This window comes from Hyperoodon ampullatus (genome assembly GCF_949752795.1).
Source record: "Hyperoodon ampullatus genome assembly, chromosome: 17".
Classification (NCBI taxonomy): domain Eukaryota; kingdom Metazoa; phylum Chordata; class Mammalia; order Artiodactyla; family Ziphiidae; genus Hyperoodon; species Hyperoodon ampullatus.
Genome location: NC_136930.1, coordinates 59,381,588 through 59,404,126, shown reverse-complemented (window position 1 = coordinate 59,404,126; position 22,539 = coordinate 59,381,588). Strand labels below are relative to the sequence as shown.

The 22,539-nt window shown below is 34.6% G+C and overlaps 1 protein-coding gene across 1 annotated transcript in view; it reads left to right on the top strand.

The window, feature by feature from the left end:
- TAF2 (TATA-box binding protein associated factor 2) overlaps positions 1-22,539 on the top strand; it is an 82,970-nt gene that overhangs the window by 35,018 nt on the left and 25,413 nt on the right. Inside the window, exons 16-22 of the mRNA XM_079722491.1 lie at positions 1,909-2,161; positions 3,595-3,735; positions 6,336-6,446; positions 10,518-10,711; positions 11,530-11,669; positions 14,490-14,559; positions 21,199-21,308. Of these exons, the coding sequence (XP_079578617.1) occupies positions 1,909-2,161; positions 3,595-3,735; positions 6,336-6,446; positions 10,518-10,711; positions 11,530-11,669; positions 14,490-14,559; positions 21,199-21,308 (1,019 nt within the window). The remainder of the gene's footprint in view (positions 1-1,908; positions 2,162-3,594; positions 3,736-6,335; positions 6,447-10,517; positions 10,712-11,529; positions 11,670-14,489; positions 14,560-21,198; positions 21,309-22,539) is intronic.

Sequence of the window (22,539 nt, the reverse complement as noted above, 5' to 3'; positions counted from 1 at the left end):
CTTATGTTGAAAACAAATTTTAACATAAAATTATAATTAATCAAAGAGAGAAAAGTAAATCTAGCCTGGCCCAGGTGAAATTCAGAGGAAGTAGCCTTGAATTAGTTTTCTTGCTTCCCTGGTGGCCTCTAGAGCAGTGCTTCTCAAACTGAAGTGCGTGTAAGTCACTTGGGGAATCTTCTTAAAATTCAGTTTCTGACCCAGCTCTTCACTAGTGGGTCGTGATAGTTTGCATTTCCAGTGAGTTCTCAGATGTTATTGGTTTTCTTTGTCTTTGGACAAAGCCCCAGGGCACTTTGAGACTTGCTATGTTTGCAAAAAACAATTTAAATATCATTGTAAAAATTTTGTGGTAATATTTATTGATTGACAGGCATTTTATTTTTAAATATAATGTAGCTCAGAGTTTATTTCGCCCATCCATATTGTGCCTGTGTATTTTTTATAAAACATCTGTAATTATTTACTAACTTGGTTACCAAATATCACTTCTATTTATTACACAGTTTATATAATCTTTCCATATTAAGTCTTTGCCTGTAGTAAGTACCCAGTAGTATTTGTTGAATTGAGTTTATATTTCAGGTGGTGTTCTTTGATAAGAGTGTTAGACTAGATTTTTAGGCTGGTTGCTTTTTTCTTTTTTGGCCGCGCCCCAGGCGGCATGAGGAATCTTAGTTCCCCAACCAGGGATCAAACCCGAGCCCTGTGCAGTGGAAGTGTGGAGTCTTAACCACTGGACTGCCAGGGAAGTCTCTAGACTAGATTTTTAAAACTGTTCTTGTTACTTTGAGAGGTACATGAGGATAAATTTATGCTAAAGCTCTGAACTATGATTTCAGAACTTTCTGTTTGATAAAAATGATCATGAGTCTAGCATTTTTTTAAAAAAAGTCAGCTAAACAAATTAATTTAATAAATTAATAAGAAATAAGTTTATCTGGGACTTCCCTGGTGGTCCAGTGGCTAAGACTCTGCACTTCCAATGGAGGGGGCCTGGGTTCGATCCCTGGTCAGAGAACTAGATCCCACATGCCACAACTAAGAGTTCGCATGCTGCAACTAAGAGTTTGCATGCCGCAAGTAGAGATCCCGCATGCTGCAATGAAGATCCCGTGTGCCACAACTAAGACTGGACGCAGCCAAATAAATAAATTAGTTAATTAAGAAAAAAAAGAAATAAGTTTATTTTAGTTACAGATTGATGTCTCATAAAGAGTGGCATTTATAGCCATTGGCAAGTATTAGACTTTAGGAAGTAAAATGAAGAAATTTGGTCCAATTTCCCCTTTTCACATCATACAATCACTAATCAAAATCCCCAAATTAATATTTTCAGATGGATTTTTTTGTTTCAACAAGATCAGTGTAGGGCTTCCCTGGTAGTGCAGTGGTTAAGAATCCACCTGCCAATGCAGGGACATGGGTTCAAGCCCTGGTCTAGGAAGATCCCACATGCCGCGGAGCAACTAAGCCCGTGCACCACAACTACTGAGCCTACGCTCTAGAGCCCGCGAGCCACAACTACTGAAGCCCGCACCTAGAGCCCGCGCTCTGCAACAAGAGAAAAGCCACCGCAATGAGAAGCCCGGGCACCACAACAAAGAGACGCCCCCGCTCGATGCAACTAGAGAAAGCCCGCGAGCAGCACCGAAGACCCAACACAGCCAAAAATAAATAAACAAATAAATAAATAAATTTATTAAAAAATAGATCCATATAGATAGCTTAGACATTGTGAGAAACTTGAAATTCATATTAAACATAATGAGAAAATTGTCAAAGTGATTTTTAAAAACATGAACGCAGTAAAACTGAATGGAGAAGGGAATCTGGTTAATAAATGCTGTGTTTTTATAAATATATGAAATTGAAAAAATAAATTTAAAAAATTATATTTTCTTTCAGTGCTGATTCTCCTTTGCTGTGGATAAGGATAGACCCAGACATGTCAGTATTGAGGAAAGTAGAATTTGAGCAAGCGGATTTTATGTGGCAGTATCAGCTCCGCTATGAGAGGGATGTTGTGGCACAGCAAGAGTCCATTTTGGCCTTGGAAAAGTTCCCCACTCCAGCATCTCGGCTTGCCCTTACTGACATATTAGAACAGGAGCAGTGTTTCTACCGTGTGAGAATGTCAGCTTGCTTCTGCCTTGCAAAGGTGAGATTATGTACAGTAGAAAGAAAACAAGATGGCTGATGCGTATTTTAAAAAAACAAAATTATCTCTGAAGGTGAATTAAAATTCACTGTAGTCTTTAATTCTACTTGGTGGTTGGTCTCTTGAAAGCTTTTGCCAAATGCTTTTAACAAGGCTGATTTGAAGAAACACGTTTTGACCTGAAAATAAATAATGCACTAAAATTTTATAATTGTCAAACTGAAACTGAGAGTTTAAAACCAAAGAGAATTTTCCCATTTTATTGAATTGCCAACCAAAGAATTGTTAAAGAATGTAAGAAATTCCTTGGTTTGAGTGATATTTTATATTGTAGTACACGAAATCAGTTCATCTTAATTATCCCACTGTGGTGGTGATTTCTTGTTGGTTTGAGCTTAGTAATCAATATTAGGGATATGGAATTTAAAACGATAAGTTCTATTATTTAACGTACTAGAAAAGTTAATTTATTAAGAAAACTACATATTTTTCTTTAGATACAAAAAAAAAAAAAACAAAACCTGAAGGTAGAACAAATGAAAGCCAGAAAATGCAGACAAATATTTGGCCAGAAATACTGGGTTCCAGGTATTTAAAAAGCATATTGGTACTAGGTTCATTCCCATATATTAACTCTCTTGCCTTCCTCCCTGCTAAATCCACTTGTCCAACATTTCAACAGATTATAATGGTTTAGATTTGTTTTATCTCTAATGGTAACTAGTAAGCAGTTTGATTCCTACATCTACTCAGATATATGAGGGAAAATGTGATTTTCTTTGATAATCATCTGCTAAGGATGTAATTTCATGGCTCCTATAAAGTTCTTCATGATTCTCACATGCTAAATTCTTAGCAGATCCATAAAATTATAGACTTACTTAAAGTTAATTATAACTTCAGATATGATTTTTATATACACTAAAAGTATCAATAGCAAGATGTGGATTTTTTTGTAAAGTGTTCTTACAGACTTAGGTGGTAGCACTGTATTTGCTTATTTTTAAATTAGGGTAGATTTAAAAGCCTTATTTAAAATCCATGGTGATGTTTCTATCTGATAAATTTAAAACATTAGAACTGCATCTGCCTAAATGGACAAAACTTACTCAGAATAAAAGTCTTTGCAAACAAGTTTTCTTAAAACATAAGAAGAGTGCTCCAGTTTAGAAACTAACTTGTAGAAAACAGTTACAAGTGTACATAAGAATTTTAGGTGGGGTAGAGTTTATATATATTTATAAATATATAAATATATTTATATACATTTTCTTGGAAACGATCATGAGAAGCTAAAATGTATTAAATTTCTAAGAACTGAAATTGTTAAAAATGAATCCGATTGTATTGATAACTTTTAGAAAGCTATTTTATTTATTTAAAAATATGTTTTCCATGGTGATCAAATTACTTCATTTTCTAATTACTTGCAGATTGCAAATTCAATGGTGAGCACATGGACAGGACCACCAGCCATGAAGTCACTCTTTACTAGGATGTTTTGTTGTAAAACTTGTCCAAACATTGTGAAAACAAACAACTTTATGAGCTTTCAAAGTTACTTTCTACAGAAGGTACAGTTTCCCTTCCAGTTTTCTTATGATTGTTTTTTGCCAATATCTGTATATCTCAGTTTAACCTGGGAACTCTTCAAATATTATTTACTTTCTTATAAATGATTTTGTCTGTGTTCTCTTTTTGCTTCTAAAATGTTTTCCAAAGTTTCAATTGTTCATTGATTTTATGAACTGTGTGCGAGTAAGTCATTGTCCATATTAATACTAAAGTCAGTAGAAATGGATAATTTGACTTTTTGGTTGGTTACATGGGGGATGGAGGTATGGGTAAGTCCTTCTGATGGCCATCCTTGTAGGATGTGGACAGCATTTCTGAATCAGAGCCAATACAGCACACAGTTCTAGTTTCAGTACCAGCTCTGCTGCTCACTAGCAGTTTGCAAGAAGACAAGTTACTTAGAAGCCTCAGTTTACTCAATTGTAAATTTATCTTTTTTTAGAATTAAATAATATCAAGCATGTGAAGTGTTTCACACTATATTCTTATCAAATAGCAAGTTTTTTACAAATGGTAATTTAGAAAGTGGTGGTGTGATAGAGCCGCTGTTTTAGGAAGTGATGTGGGAATGGCAGAGTGGTCAGCATTTGGGCAATTTGGAAATCATTTGTGAAATATTTTGAGTAATTTAATAATGAAGGCCCAGATTAGATTAACTAGATTAACTAGAAGGAAGAGTAAAGTTGAAGTAGAAAAAAACTAATGAAGGCTATTCTTTTATGATTTGGTGTTGAAGAGTGTGAGAAAGGTGACATGTTGAGGATAAAGCAAGGCTGAGAAAGGACATTTCAGGTTTTGTTTTGTATAGAGGGAGAAGAAGCTTGAGGCATGTTTGGCACAGAGAAAGGAACCAGTGGAGAAGCAGAGATGAAATATTCATCTCTTGGGAGCAAGTAAATATAAAAAACATAAGATAGATCAAATTCTGAAGTTATTAGTAGTGGGTGGGGACATAGTTGTGAGGTTAATTTTAGAAAAGATAAGAACATTCCTTTTTCTCAGGCAGGTAGAAAGCAGATTAAAAGTAAATGAAATGATAGATGTTGAGGGGAATGTTAAGCAAGGTGAGATTTGTATGTGATGGAGAGAAATGGGAAAAGAATTACCCAGCCACATTGAGACACATGGTGAGAGTGGAAGTCATGACATATTGATAGAGAATTTCGTCAGCAGAACAGATTCAGGAGATCGGGTTTGGGAAAAGCCAATATTGGTGTGATCAGAGAAGTCTGAGGCATCCTGTTACTTTAAAGAACCGAGCATTTCATAGTACTTGAACATGTTGCTCAGCTCTCTATTGCCATTTCACTAATGTATGGTCTGGAAGCAAGTTAACTTCTGTGACTACCGAATGTGTCCCCTTCATTATGCCATTGTGCTTCCATATACCTGAGATCAATATTCAGATTGGGAGTTGTAATCCATTAATGAGGGGGGTCATGAAATCAATTTGGAAGTTTTTTTTTTTTTTTAAATAAAACAATAGGCAGTATTAGAATGCAACACATGAAATAAGGGTAGGTGTAAGGTTTTTTTGGTTTTATTTTTTACTTTATATACATGACATATAGTGTGTGTGTGTGTGTGTGTGTGTGTGTGTGTGAGAGAGAGGTTGGGAAATAAATGTATTTCTTACTGTGGGTTACAGTCAGAAAAATTGGAAAAGCAGTGCTTTAGACTAGTTCACCTTTCACATAATACTTCTAGTGGCAGAAAAGAGAGAGAGAGGATTAGTGCTTAAATCAAATTTAAGTCCTATTTCTATGGGAAAAAACCTTTCCCTCAGTTCTTACAGCATTAATAATAACTGTTGTAACACTGACCGTCCCCTTGCTTCTGGTAGCGTGGCTACTTTCTGTCCCCCAGTTTAGAGGGAATAGTTATTTTGAATCAGAAGACGGGGTAGTCCAAATCTCTCTGTGTACTGGGGACTGTGATGTCTATTTGTCTGTAGTTCTGCCTCAAGTTTGAATAGCTTGGTTTTACTGGTAGAGGTTACCACTGTGAGTCAGGCTTCTACTTCCTTAGAAAAGTTGCCTATGACAATTTGGAAAGGAGAAAGTTAAGCTGGATTTTAGATAATTTACCATTTTTCCTTAGGCTGAGAATGGGGCAGTGGTACTGGAGAATCAGTATCTTCTCAGACTGGTGATTGAACTCTACTGTCTGCCTGCCACATGCCTCCAGCCACTGTATCCGTTAATCCTGAAAATGGTTGTGAGGAAACTAGACTCCTGCTCAGTAAGCAACTAGCTATAATAATCCATCTTAATAGGTAGTGGAGTAAAAGTTGAACATTGGTCTTATCTAATGTTAAAGCCCATATCTTGTCCCTTGTAAAACACAGAACTGAATTTACATTACACATACCTCTTCTAACAAATGGGCTACAGAGTGTATCCAGTTATGCAGCTTTCCCCTTGGTTTCCTACTCAGCTCCTTTGTTAGCATGTTTGAGACATGTTCCCAGTGGGAGGGGGTAGGAGTCGGTGGGGGTTGGGGTCCATCCAGATACCTGTGTCAGCCCCAGAGTAACCCTGTTTCAGCATATACTTCATCGAATTGTAGTAATGAAAATTAAAAAAATATTTTTTTGTAGACTATGCCAGTTGCGATGGCTTTACTGAGAGATGTTCATAACCTTTGTCCCAAAGAAGTCTTAACATTTATTTTAGACTTAATCAAGTACAATGACAACAGAAAAAATAAGGTAAGATACCTTAGTATTATAAAAGTAGCCAGTGATATTTTGTTTTTAAAGAAATATTTAGACTGTGAAATCATTGTTTCCATTATACTTGAAATTTCTAGAGAAAGAAATATACAAACATGATTTATTATAATAATCAGTAGATGAAAACCAAGATTACTTGGTTTTTAAATGTTCCTTATACTGTTATAACGTGGAGATAGAAGTACATCAAATTTGGGGAACTCAGCTAACTTTTGTTTTGGTGAAGTCTGACAGCCCAATTTTATTTTTATTCCTTTTTTCTTTTATCAAGTGATACCCAGAAAACAGTTCCTCTTGGGATAACTTGTTCATTGATGAATTTGACTTTTTTCTTTCTTACCATTATGTGTGTTTTATTCATTTATTTAGTAAATAGCTATTGAATGCCATGCTTCAAAAGTTATTTCACCTTGTTATCATTCTAACCATCAGCAAGTGTTTTTGAGAATATATGCTATGCTAGGCGGTATACCACGTTACATAGAAAGAATGCATGGTAGTTGCCGTCTGGAATTTCATTTAAATTAAACATCTGTTGAAGAACTGCTGCATATCACAGTCTGATTCTGGGGCCTCAAGGATTCAGCCTAATGGGGAAATCAGACAATTAAACAGGTTATTCATAACTGCTAAAGTGGAGGTACGTATACACAAATTTCTAGGGAGATTCGGAGGACGTAGTGCCTTCTTCCAAGGGTATAGAGAGACACTCAGGGAAGTTTTGTACATAAGATGTGACCCTCGAACTGAGTCATAAACAATAGGATTTTCCCAGTCTGAGTAGGGCCAGTCTAGGAAGGTTACTCTGAGCAGAAGGAACAGCACATATAATGACACATGTAACTTGTAGGATAAGTTGAATTCATGAGAAGTTTAATAAAACATTACAACAGTAAAAAAAAGTCACAAGTGGACCTCACTGGTGGCACAGTGGTTAAGAATCTGCCTGCCAGTGCAGGGGACATGGGTTCAAGCCCTGGTCGAGGAAGATCCCACATGCCGCAGAGCAACTAAGCCTGTGCGCTACAACTACTGAGCCTGCGCTCTAGAGCCCGCGAGCTACAACTACTGAGCCTGCGCGCCTAGAGCCCGTGCTCCATGATGAGAATCCACTGCAGTGAGAAGCCCACTCACCATGACGAAGAGTAGCCCCCACTTGCCGCAACTAGAGAAAGCCTGTGCACAGCAACCAAGAACCAACGCAGCCAAAAATTAATAAATTAATTTTTTTAAAGTCACAAGTATTTTATTTACAAATGGTGATTTATAGTGAAAATCAAGAAGGCAGAATTTTCCTCTTTAGTCAGTAGAGTAACATTCAAATGATTTAAGAGTCCTTAAAAAAATTAGTTCTTTAAAGAATACATTATAGCTGATACACTTTTTCTTTCCATTTTTGAATATTGTTAAAAAAAGGTTTTGTAAGATTCTTTCCTAATCTGCTGGTTTGTTTTGACTTTCACTTATAGTATTGCTTTCTTCATCTACGTATGAATTTCTTTCATTTGAAGATATAATTGTCTTCAATTAAGACTAGCATACATCTTAATCCCTGAAGATATTAAGGACAGAATAAATGCAAATAATAACAACAGTAATAATAGCTAGTTTTATGTATGTTCCATGGCCTGTACCAAAACTTGATTAATATGATCTTCATCAGACCTCTGAGATAGATACTATAATTATCTTAGTTTCCATTTGAGGAGATAGAAGCTAATAAAAGCTAACAGATTTACTCAAGGTCATATATGCGGTAGGGCCAGGAGCGAAACCCAGATTTGTCTGATGTCAAAACTTAAAAATTATGGTTGAGAGAAAAAGATTTTTTTGTTATTTAAAAATTTGCAGATTAATGGATTAAAACTGGAGGAAAAGATGTGATTGGATGGTGCCTAAGAATATTTCATTGATTTTCTTATGTTTGTTTTTAAAGTACTTCACTTCCAACCACTAATGATTTGTCTCTGAGGGCTTTGGTTAAGCATATTTTTTTTTAAAGTTTCACTATATAAAGTTATAAAGTACATGAGAAGAAATGAAAGATTTTTCTGCGATTAAGATTAAATTAGAAATACAGAACATTAAATGCCAAAAAGAAGTTGGGATTTGGGGGTGGGGAGATATTTTTTTTAAATTTTAACATCTCATGAATTGGGCAGGAGCGTTAAATTCAAAATTCTAGATAACTTAGTTTTCAAGAAGACTAAAATTAAATCCCTTTCAAGCCTGGTTATTAGTCATTTTCTATGAAAATCTTTTATATACACACATGAATTTCTAACATATATTTCTAATAAATCATATATACATTTATGAAATTTGTCTTCTTAAATAAGTATGCAGAACATGGGTTGAACGATTCCTGATACCAAACAATCATTGTTAAAAACTTCAGTCAGCCTTTGCTGCAGTACGTTGACGTTGATGCCTTCAGTTGTTTTTTTTTGTAGGAAGTTTTGCTGTATGTACTAAATGCCCCCACACACCCCCAGTTGTGTTTCACAAATTATTTATTCTTCACTTGACTTTGGGGTGATCAGATAATCTAGCCTATTCGATTGTCTGTGAGAATTGGATATGGTCTGAGGGGTAAATGTTAAATATTTTGGGTTTTGTACTTCATCCACATCCCTGTCTCATTTTTAATTTCTGAGTTTATTCTGTGCTCTGAATACTTAGTTCAGAAACAGTGGTTAAGTAAATGGTCTTTTGCTTTATTAGCAAAGCAGTTATCAGAGGTAACAATGAAACTATAAAAATACTTGGAGAAAACCTATGAACATTATTTAAATGATCTCTGAATGCAAATGGCCTTTCTGAGTGTGAAACAAAACTTAGAAACCGTAGAGAAAAGGTTGGCTGAAGTTATAGAGATTAATTTTTTTAATCATTAGAACAGTTTGAAAACAAAACTCGTCCATGGTGAATACTTGAGGAGTATTTTTTCTTTGGTTTTGTTTGTTTTTATGTGCCTTGTTTTTTTTCCTACATGGTATTCAAAAATAGGAATGTTTAGGGACTGTGCCATTATGTGTGTCAGTTGGATGTTCTGGCTCCATGGTGGAAGTCAGAAGGGGCCAGGTCTTCTTCCTTTGTCTCCTAGCAGTTTGTTTTGCCACAGCATAATCCCAACACTGCTGATAGAAGTAATTAATTTGCTTGCTCCATGTTCAGATTTCTAGGCTAGAGTATCTGAGTTGCTGAGTTTAAATCAAACCACACTCAGATTGCTTTCAATAAATTGCTTCTCTGGGAATTGACTGGGATATGGATTTAGGAATTTTTATTTGTTTTTTTGGATGGTTTCCTCCCTTTTCTCTGCTTCTCTTGCTAGAACTCCTATTATTTGTATGTCATGTGTTCTACACCAGCCTTCCAACTTCCTTGTGCTTTCTTTCCTATTTTTCATCTTTTTTTTTTTTTGCTCAAAATTTTAGGAGTTTTTTTTCAATTTTATATTCCAATTTAATTTTTATTCTGATTCTCTGCATATTTCTTTCTTTTAAAAATGTATTATCCTGTTGGAAGGCATATCATTGGTTACTTCTCAGCTAATATTAATGGTCGCTTTTGAATTTTTTTCCCTCTACTGGTTTTCTTTTCCTTGTATACTCTTATTTCCTCCAAGTCACTTTTCCCACTTTGTTCTGGTCTCTCTTTATGTTAATGCTTTCTTCAGCTATCTGGTGACCCTTGGTTGGATGTTTTAGATGAGAATAGAGCACTGAAATAGCTGATTTGAAGCTCTGTATTACCAGCAGGATTTGTGGACTGTGGTCTTCCTTTTAGAGGAATCTGGCTAGATTACTATGAGAGTGTCTTACATGTAGTAAACATTTGTCAAGTAAACTAATGTATTTCTAATTAGTAAACCTCTTTCACTCTTTTTTCCGTTGTGTGACTCTATACAAAGGACAGAATTGAATTAACCTGAAAACTTGCTTATGTTTTCAGATAAATTATGTTTTTAAGTTACCATATTTTATTAACTTTTGAATAGAAATGTAAATTCTGTTGTCTTCTCGTAATTATTTTTTGGCTTAGTTTTCAGATAACTATTATCGTGCAGAAATGATTGATGCCCTTGCCAACTCTGTTACGCCTGCAGTCAGTGTGAATAATGAAGTTCGAACTTTGGATAATTTAAATCCGGATGTGCGACTCATTCTTGAAGAAATCACTAGGTTTTTGAATATGGAAAAACTTCTTCCGAGTTATAGACACACCATCACTGTCAGGTATAATGATTCTTCATATTTGTTTCTTAAAGTAATTTGCTTTCATAATTCTAAGAGAAACTTATTTGCATAGAGAATTGGGAAATAAAGTAAAAGAAAATAAAATCCTATATGATTCTACCACCCATGGATAAATTATTGCTATTTTGGAGAACGGCCTTTTAAATTTTTTCCTCTGGTAACTATATAAATTTTTAATTATTTGCCATATTGTATATATAGTTTTTATATTCTGCTTATATCATAAATACTTTCTCATGTCATCAGAAATTCTTCATAAGCATTGTATTTGATGTCTGCATAATCTTTTATCCCGTTGGAAATAATTTAAACTCTATTATAGTTTATCCCTGTATTGTTAGGCTTCTTTTAAGGCTTCTGTCAACTTCTTTGTATGTATGACTGTTGACAAGTTCTGTCTATTTCATTAGGAGTTCGCTAAAAAAAAGTTGATTTACCCATTCAACATTATGAACAGTTTCAACTTTCCATATATACTAGTGAATAAACTATGTATGTATTACTAAAACTTCCGGAGAGAATACTTTAAGTTATGTTTTATGCTAAATACATTTTTCTGAAGTGTTTTCCAGTTATAAGTATAATACCTGAAACTGAATTTCCAAAGTTCTGAAATTTGTTTTCTTTTAATAGGGTTTTTTATGGCCATTGCAAACATTGAATGTTAAATTAAAAAGTGGATTCAAATTCCATTCATTTTTTAGCTTACTGTTACGGATTAATTTCTAATGCCTTGGAAACAAGTTTAATTTAGAATACTTTAACAAGAGTATTTAACTATAAATACATTTTCCTAGTTGTTTGAGAGCCATACGAGTGCTTCAGAAGAATGGCCATGTGCCAAGTGATCCAGCTCTTTTTAAATCTTACGCAGAATATGGCCACTTTGTGGACATCAGGATAGCAGCTTTGGAAGCAGTTGTTGACTATACTAAAGGTAATGCTTTAGAAATATATGCCCATAATCATTTTATCAATAGAAAGAATTGTTTACCATTTACTATTTAGTTATTAGGGTTTTCATATTATGTACAATACAGATATTTTGATTTTAAATTCTTGACTCACTGAGAGTTGGTAAATGTAGAATTCATATAAGAATTAGTAAATGAGGGAAAAGAATAGAGTTATAGATAGATATCTTTGGTCTTTCTGAAAAGTTAGTGTATCATTTTATAGCTTTAATTACATGTTATTTTAAGAAATAGAAGGTTTGGGAGAAATCTCTAATTACATAAGGTTTCAAGAAAACATTTTGGGGCTTCCCTGGTGGCGCAGTGGTTGGGAGTCTGCCTGCCGATGCAGGAGATGCGGGTTCGTGCCCCAGTCCGGGAGGATCCCACATGCTGTGGAGCGGCTGGGCCCGTGAGCCATGGCCGCTGAGCCTGCGTGTCTGGAGCCTGTGCTCCGCAACGGGAGAGGCCACAACAGTGAGAGGCCCACGTACCACAAAAAAAAAAAAAGAAAAGAAAAGAAAACATTTTGTACCTGTCAAAACTCTTATCTGTGAAAGTAGAGCAAGAGATACAAGTAGGAACTTCAGGAGGGGTATTAGGCAAGGCTTTGTGAAGTTGAAAAAAAACATAAGGAAAAATATGAATAAGGGAACACTACATATTCAAAACATTTTCAGAAATACAGAGAAGAAAGTTAAGGAGATGAAAATGTTTAAAAAAATTGTCATAAAGAGCTTCCCTGGCGGCGCAGTGGTTGAGAGTCCGCCTGCTGATGCAGGGGACATGGGTTCGTGCCCCGGTCCGGGAAGATCCCACATGCCGCAGAGCGGCTGGGCCCGTGAGCCATGGCCACTGAGCCTGTGCGTCCGGAGCCTGTGCTCTGCAACGGGAGAGGCCACAACAGTGAGAGGCCCACATACAGCACAAAAAAAAAAAAAAAAAAATTATCATAAAGAATAGAGCAGGTGGAAGAAAAACAATAATCCCAGAAATAATAGAATACTTTGAAAGAGTATAAATGACCTAAGCTAGAGTCTGATGAAATTTAAAATTTTAAGGTTAAGGAAAAAATGTATAAGTTCCTAGGAATATCAGAACCCAGTTATTGGACAAGGTGAAAGAATACTGTGGCCTGTAACTTCTTCAGAATAAGAAGAGTTCAAAAGACAGTGAACACAGGGTAACATAATGCTTAGGGAAAATTATGACCTAAGATTCTCTTCTTTGCCAAGTTGTTGTTCCTATAGCCTTGAAGACTTAGAAGTACATTTCCTATGTAACATTTTTAAAAACAAAATTCTGAAAGATAATTTTCAGCTGACCTGTAAATGAATCAAAATAATAACTCAAGATTGATGAAAGTGTGATATGAAAGGCCCAGTGACAAGCAACTATGCCTATAAAACAAAGAGCTAAGCTTAAATATTTGTTAGCATGGTTGTAAAATTTAATGCAAATTTCAAAGAAATTCTTAAAAAATAACATGTCAGTATAAGAAATATGTAAATTAATCTAAAATTCCAGATTATACTAAAATATGGGAAGAATAAAGAAGTTATGATAACATTCTCATCTGAATGTAGAAAGAGAGGATGGCTGAGGGAAATTCTTTAGTAGATATTGGTTAAGTTTTGCATGTTAAGTAGAGGAAAATATACTCAAATCCTTATAATTTTTTGTAAATTTCAATAGAAATACTGCTTCTAGAAAGACATTATAAAAGAGTAAGAACAATATAGTGTGTGTGTTATATGTGTTGGCCCAAGTTCAGAAAGGACTGTCATTTGTTCTTCCTTTTTGTTGAGGGTTAAAGTATTCTTTCTTTTAAAAAATGCTGGTAAAAATATGGATGTTTTTTCACGTATTTCTTGGCAAGAAAAAAAATGTAATCCTATGTCAGTTTTCAGTTTTATTTTGACTTTTACCAATTTGTGAAATATGGAAATCTTGAGGTCTACCAAATATGCCATTATTCCCAGCCAAGGTATATGAATGATGTTCACTCACATAAATCACGTAATATGAAGAATTCATGAATTAGTTCTACCTGAAATCAAATAGGATGCTAATATTATGACTTCCAAAAAGAATGCTAAATTAATAAGTGTAATTTAATTGAGAGATGTTTAAGTGTGAATCATAAATCCAGTTCATTAGAAAATGAAAAAATGGAAAATATTAGAAATAAAATTCTAAAAATAAAGCTTTTCAAATCATAAAAGCAATACTTTTTGAAAAGGTAAATGGAAATAGTTAATAAGTTATTTTGTTAAAGTTGATTGTATTTATAGTACTAGTTTTGCAGTTGTTTCTTATGTTATAGTGAAAAGTTAAGGCTGCTCTTTTGTCTTAAATGAAAGAAACCACTTGGACAGAAACAGTTTACCATACTGTATGATATAGTTGAGATACCATTGAGTATCGAACCTCTCTATAATTTGATTTAAGCATCTAGAAAAACAATTTAAACACATTTCCATTTAGAGTTAATCATCTCTAATTTAGAGCTCTTAATAAATTACAGTTTGTTTTATGTTGTATTTACTGTTGATTTGCTCCTTAGTGGAAAATATACTCTTGATCCTGTTTTATGTTTTGGCCACATATATAGCATAGTACTTGTAAAATTTGCCAAGTGGCCTGTTGCATTAAAACATGTAAGAAATCGCCTACATCCTTCAAGTCTGATTGGAAATACAGCTAAGGCAGAATCCTAAATATTAAGTGTAAACTCCCTATTTGTCACTTGTTTAAATTTGTTATAATTAACAACAAAAGTATTTCTTTATTTTTATTTTCAGTGGACAGGAGTTATGAAGAATTGCAATGGCTACTTAATATGATTCAGAATGACCCTGTACCCTATGTAAGGTTAGTTTTTTTATGCTGTAATATTTTGTTTTTGTAAGTCCTAAAGTAAATAATTTCAGAGCATTATACTTGTTCCATGTATATGGAACATGTGTATAGTTTTTGAAAATATAGGAATATGTTATCCATTTACTCATGTCCTTTTTTATTTTATTTGCCTTTGGAAAGACATTTTTAAAAATATATTGTTACTAAGGGTAATTCCCTGAATTTTACATGTGATTTCTATTGTAACTTAAAGAAAAGCTTGTGTAACCGTTTTTAGTGCATATGGGGGAAGCCCTTATCCTAAAACCTCTGTATCGATTGATTTAATCTATTTTAAAAGTAAATAAGAGCAGTGTTTTGATGTATCCCATTTGTTCCTTTCTATCTTATATAGAATCTTAATTTTTAATAAATGGACTTAGGATTTAAAAATGTAATATGACGTTGTTAAAAATTTAGAAAATAAGGGTTAATAAAAGAAAATCCTGGTCCTGACATGGTAACTATTTTCATTTTTGTATTTTCTTCTTCATTTCTTTCATTTCTGCTGCTTTCTTTTGCAAAGTAGAATATTTATAGTGTATTCAAGCAGGATTAAAATTTTTACCATTTCTGCCGTCCTTTCTTTACACCTAGTAGACTCAAATTTGTGTTCATATGTTGTAATAATTCAGTTTCATAAAATGAAATTTGAAAGCTGGAAGATAATTTAGATTTTAGCTATTCCAACTAGAAATAAGAACACAGACCTAGAGACATTGTCTTCTTCAACTACACATCAGTTGGCAGATATTTTTCATCTAAAAAGGCATACAAATAAACTCTGCCTTTTAACTTCACTGAAATGCATCTGAGCATGAAGAATCCATGTAAGGGATTTCAGCTAACTGAAATCTATATTTCAGTGTTTTAAATGATGCTTATTAAATAAATATTCTTTGTACAAAGTTCTTCTCTTTGTATTTCATAGTTCTTGATTTGTGGTCTGAATTGTATTTTAAATAATTTGTCCTTGTTATTGATGTGTACAAGGGGTAAGGTTGACATGGACAAAAATCTCATAATCACCCATTCTGAAGTAAATATTCATATAAAAGAGAATAGGCAGGAAACCAGCCTCATATCTCTCTCTGACAGAGCTCATGCATTTGAAAGTTTATAATAAGATGCTGCTGATGACAAGAAGGGACAGAAAGTGTAAATACAGTATAAATAAAGCTTATCATGTATTCATTTATGTTTTCAATTCACATCAAGAACTAACATCAAGGCACATATTTCCATTTTTTTAAATTAATTTATTTTTAACTTATTTTTATTTTTGGCTGCATTGGGTCTTCATTGCTGTACATGGGCTTTCTCTAGTTGAGGCGAGCAAGGGCTGCTCTTCCTTGAGGTGCACAGGCTTCTTGCTGCGGACCACAGGCTCTAGGCGCGTGGGCTTCAGTAGTTGTGGTGCGTGGGCTCAGTAGTTGTGACTCGCGGGCTCTAGGGCGCAGGCTCAGTAGTTGTGGTGCACAGGGTTAGTTGCTCTGCGGCATGTGGGATCTTCCCAGACCAGGGCTCGAACCCACGTCCCCTGCATTGGCAGACGGATTCTTAACTCCTGCGCCACCAGGGAAGACCCAAGGCACATATTTCTGAGATCTTAAAATTGTGTTTTGAAGATCATTTTCAGCAGGTTATAATATTATATAATACTTGAAGTTATATTTCTAAATTATATACTGTGCAGTCTAAATGATTGCTTTTGAAATGTGGAGCTATTAATGTCATTCAAATTTTAAGAGCACTGTTATTTACATTCTAAACTGAAAATCTGTATAAAGATATATTTCATGATTATATTTGATGTGTTTACTTCATAAGTGATGTGATTCATTTATATCACGAATAGGGAACCTCTTAGGCTTTACTTAATATCATCTAGCCCATAGTTATAGTTAAAAAAAGTTCAACATGTCTTAAAAAAAGTCTTTAATGGCAGTGAATGGTCACAGGATAGGAGTGTTACCACATCAACAGTTACTGTATGTGTGTATTATTTGGTGTCTTGGGATATCTGTCTCTATTTTTGTGGGGGTTTTTTTTCCTCTATTTTTTATACTTTGAATAGGAACTCTGTCCTTTTCTCTTTGTCCCCATCATTACCTTTTCTTTTCCTTCCTCCCTTCCTCCCTTCCTCTCTATTTATATTGAGGTGTAATTGACATATTAATTTCAGGAGTGTAGCATATTGATTCCATATTTCTGTGTTTTAGAAAATGATCACCACTATAAGTCTGGTTAACATCCATTATCATACATAGTTACAGATTATTTTCTTTTGATAAGAACTTATAAGATCTATTCTCTTAGCAACTTTCAAATATGCAACACAGTATTACTAACCATAGTCACCATGCTGTATATTACTTCCCCATGACTTATTTATTTTATAACTGGAAGTTTTGTACCCTTTGACCCCATTCACCCATTTCACCACCCCCCAGCTCCCGCTTCTGGCAACCACCAGTCTGTTCTGTTACTTTTTCTTAAACTCGTTGAGTAGCCATCATATAGAGCTGCTATATTCTGCTGTGTTAATTGGATAGAATTCTTAATCTTAAAGTTAGGTAAACTTTCCTGTTTCTGTCTGTCTTAAAATCAGTGACATTCGTCTCTCCTGCCCCCCAAAAAGCGTTTTATTTTTATGGCTTTTGGTTGATTTTTATTTTTTTATTATTATTATTGTTTTTTGTGGTATGTGGGCCTCTCACTGTTGTGGCCTCTCCCGTTGCGGAGCACAGGCTCCGGATGCGCAGGCTCAGTGGCCATGGCTCACGGGCCCAGCTGCTCCGCGGCATGTGGGATCTTCCCTGACCAGGGCATGAACCCGTGTCCCCTGCATCGGCAGGCGGACTTTCAACCACTGCACCACCAGGGAAGCCCCTTGGTTGATTTTTAAACTCCTAATAGTAAGATGGCCATTAATAAGAATTAAATTTTTTTTTAAATGTTGATTTTAAAAACTTCTGTATTATTGTGTATATCACAATTGCTGATTTTTTTAGAGTTAGATAAAGCTCTGAAGAATTTGGGGGCTGAAACCTTAAAATTTAGAGGAAAGAAATTAGTTACTTGTAATTACTCCTTTACGCTTTAAAGCTAAATTTGAACACCATTTCTACAAGGATACTTTCTTGACTACCTGCACTAGGTCAGGTCCCTCAAGTCATAATTGCCCATAAAATCCTACAGTTGTTCCTTTACTCAAGTATATACATACTTCCTATGTATGTGTATTATTATAGTTTGATTTTTTTTAATTAATTAATTATTTATTTATGGCTGTGTTGGGTCTTCGTTTCTGTGCGAGGGCTTTCTCTAGTTGTGGCAAGTGGGGGCCACTCCTCATCGCAGTGCGCGGGCCTCTCACTATCGCGGCCTCTCTTGTTGCGGAGCACAGGCTCCAGACGCGCAGGCTCAGTAATTGTGGCTCACGGGGCCAGCTGCTCCGTGGCATGTGGGATCTTCCCAGACCAGGGCTCGAACCCGTGTCCTGCATTGGCAGGCGGACTCTCAACCACTGCGCCACCAGGGAAGCCCCTATAGTTTGATTTTTTTTGTTACTGCTGTCTCCCCCATGAGAGTATAAGTTTTAAAAAGACAGGGACCTTGTCGTCTTTTGCCACTGTATGTCTGGCACATAGCATGATGCTTTGCATATAGGTAATTAAATACATGTTAAACAAGTGGTTGGATATAATTTTCCCCCCTCTAATCATATATATGTTTAACTTAATTCATATGTTAAAGAAAAGTGATTTTATCTCTGTAGTGACAACTGTATGTAGAAAAAGAACTTTAAGCTGTTTAATTATTTTTAAATGTTTGGGGAAGTTCTTGGTCTTTTATTTGGGTTTGATGTTTTAAATGTAATAATAGGGTTGTTGGCTTTCCTTGTATAGTCTTCTCTCAATAGAAGATTTTCAGGGCTTCCCTGGTGGCGCAGTGGTTAAGAATCCGCCTGCCAATGCGGGGGACACGGGTTCGAGCCCTGGTCCGGGAAGATCCCACATGCCACGGAGCAACTAACCCCGTGTGCCACAACTACTGAGCCTGCGCTCTAGAGCCCGTGCTCCACAACAAGAGGAGCCACCGCAATGAGAAGCCTGCGCACTGCAATGAAGAGTAGACCCCACTCACCGCAAATAGAGAAAGCCCGTGTGCAGCAACAAAGACCCAATGCAGCCAAAAATAAATAAACAAAATAAATAAATTTTTAAAAAAAGATTTTCAGATTGTAAATCAGTTCTTTATTAGGATATCTTAAGAATTTAAGTAAGTGTGCTTTGGTTGGTGCATTGTTTTTAAAACAAATGAAATTTACATTTTTGAAAATTACAGTTTCCTTTCAATGGGAATAACTTAAAATGCTCATTCAGATTTGGAAAAATATAAACTCACATTAAGAAGACAACTTAAAAATAGCATGTAATTATTTCAACCAGAAGCAATAATTCTTAACATTTTGGATTATTCCTTTCTGGTCATTTCTATGCATGTATATTACTTTTTACATTAATAAGAAGAACTTATTAAATATATTTACTTTAGATTTGGGTAGGATTATTTTAAAGATGACATGGAATTATCTTCTCATGTTGGAATCAAGCATTCATATATGATCACAATATATCAGTTCCTCAAGGGACACACTTACACTCAATGCCTTTTCTCCAGAGAGATTTTGAACATTTTTCTGGTTTCGATTTGACTACATTTCTTATAGATAGTGATTGGCAATGGGATTGGACTAGTCCAACAAGAAATTTGTCAGTTGTTCAGGGAAATAATGTGATGTTTTTGCTGCCATGAACATGGCATAAACCCATGATTTTCTCAGGATTTGCTTCAGGTCTGTTTCGTATATCTGAAGTGTATGCTTATCGTGAATTTTGTTTAATCTCTAAAAAATTAAGCATAAGATTCTCATTTTCTGCTCTTAAACTTTATCTCCTCTGAGTATTGCGTTGAGTGTTTAGTCAGTTATAAATACTTCTTGTGAAAGCCTTCTATCGTCTAAACTTTAAAGAAAACCAACTTTTGAAAAATGCTTAATTTACTAAAAGTAGTACACATAATAATCATTATTCCTCTTTTAATTATAATTTCAGAGCTATCCCCAGAGTACCATTTACAATTCATTGGCATGGCTATAAAGAGTTTGTAATGATCTGAGTAAATACCATACAGTTTTATTTGTTGGGCCCTACCACTTTGGTATTTGGGGTAATTGGGGAAGCAACCGGATAGAAACTTAACTTTTCTTCTTCATGCAAATTAAAAGTGTTAACATTAACATCTTCTAAAGAAAAATCCATCCACGTTTTAAACGGTATTATTTACCTGTAATACCAATCTATTCTTACAAACAAATTACTCATAAAGATATGAAAATACGGATATGAAATATCCATAAGGTGTGTACCCCCTTTTGTATTACCTATGTATAAATTGCATCTATAACCACATTTCACGTTTGGTTCTCGTAGCCTTTCAATAGTCTTCAGTCTTAAAATTTCAAATCACAAAAGTATGTTAACAGTGAAAGTCACATCTTTCAGTTTTACAGACATGATATTGAAGCCAAAAGGGGTTAAGTGACTTAAACTACAACCTTGCAGTTGTACTTTCCTCCCATCTTTTTTTCAAGAACAAATCCAATTTGATCTCTTGCCACTAAACGTAAAACTTTCCCAGGTTCACCTTTTTAAGGTCTTGCTAACCTCAACAAATATAATGACCTAAGTTTCTTTCTTCCTTAGTTATACCCAAGCCTTCCATTATTCTGAGATCTTGAATTTCTCAGACCTAGTCCTAGACCTGGCTTTTATCCTGAATGCTAGACTACTAGACTACTGCCGTGGCTTCCTTGCTTCTCCTTTTCTTTCTCTATTCTTTTTTTATGGTGTCTCCTGCTCATAGCATTGTGCATTTGTTTTTCAAATTTTGTTTTGGTCACATTGTCCTATTTTTCAGAAGACTCCATAATGTGTTTGGGTAGCCTTTCATGTAAGATGAAAACTTCCAATAGTGGAGTTTAACTCCTACCCTCTGTGAGGATACTTTTCTTAATTGACTCTTTTAAACTTCAGCTTATTTTGAGGAAACCTTTTTGCAATCTCCGTATTTAAAATAGTGCTGCACATTTTCATGCTTTGCAAAGTTACTATAATAATAAAGTTTATATTTATTTTATTGTCTCAAATGTAGACTTTTTGGCCTACATGTGATTTTTTTTGCCTCATTTTAAGATTTTTATATTTACTAACCAGTCTTTTTTGTAAACTTTTCTAAGAAGAGTAAAATGTTCATTTTAGAAGTGGGATAGGAAATGTTGGTTAGGGATATATAGAGTCAGGTTTTAGAAGACCTCATTGTACCCTAAGGCACTTTTAGAGAGAACAAATCCACCAGAATTTTTTAGTAAAAAAACAATAGTAAATGTTTAGAATGCAACATAATGTCTTTTGAAATGGAACTAAACTTAAACTCAAAGCTAGATCTCAGAAGAGAGACGATAAAATAGGAAGGAGGAACTGCAGATAATTTTCAAAAGTTTTTATTTAATGGTTAGCAAAAATTTAGTTTTTCTTTATCTTTCAGACATAAGATTCTAAACATGTTAACTAAGAACCCACCATTTACTAAGAACATGGAGTCTCCCTTATGCAATGAAGCTTTGGTAGATCAACTTTGGAAACTTATGAATTCTGGTAAGACAGCAATGGCTTTAAAAAATTTTTTTTATTATTGGGGTATTTTCATTTTTTAACAGGTTATCCATACTAAAGAACTGTGGTTAATTTTTGTCTTTTTTTTTTTTTTTTTTTTTTTTTAAAGAATACTTACCTTCACAGTGGTGGCTGTGATTACATTTGCTAAGGACATAGACACTCACTTTGCCCCACAGGGTGGTTGAGGAAACAAAAATACTAATTTATGGGCAAGTGCCTCAAATGTTTAAAGAGCTGTAGACATGAATTTGCAAATATTATTGTTATTTTTATTTCAGAAGGTTACAGAGGGTTGAAAAAATGGCTTCTCACCTCTTTTCCCTAGCCTCCTAGTGGCCTTTCCCAGAGGTAACCAATTTCTTGTGTATCCTTTTCAGAGCAGTACATATTGTTACTGTTCTGCACCTTGGAGATCATGGCATCTCATCACAGTTTTAATTTCCATTATTTAAGTGAAGTCAAGAGGCGGTTAGTGCTCCCAAGCATGAGCTCTAGAACTAGTTTGCTGAGGGTTAAGTCTCAGCTGGATGACTTACTCTCAATGTGACTTGTCTAAGCTTATCGTTTTTCATTTTTAAAATGCAGGTGATGATGATACCTACTTCTGCAAACTGAAAATTAAATGAGTTCATATTTGTAAAGCACAGTAACTAGTTTATATTATGTGCTCAAAAATGTTGTTATACTAATATAGTAATGATATCATTATACTTCTCATATATGTCAGCTATTTGTAGTTCCTTTCATGTAAGTCATTCATATTCTTTGCCATTTTTATTTAATTGAATTATTGGTCTTTTCCTGTTGACTTCTAACTGTAGTATACATGTAAAGAAAATTTGCCTTATGTCTCTGATATGTTGAAATTGTAATACTGGTTTTGATTTAAAATTCACTGGTTTTGATTTAAAATTCAATCATAAGCTAGGCTGAAAAGTGTTTTGCTTAAAGACAGGTTGTTACAGATAGATGGTGAGAGAGCAGTGGGTATTCATTCTAAGAAATATGTCACTTTACCTTCTTTCTAGAATATTGGAAAATAACTTGCCCTGCCTATCTTATTAGTGACTGCTTCACTGAATCACAACTAAATACCAAGTTATGATTCTTTTTCAAAAATTATTTAATTTACTGTCACTGAGATGTCGTGGTTGTATAACTTCTGTCCCTCAGTTTCATAATCATAGTCCAATAACCCCAAGTAAAGGCA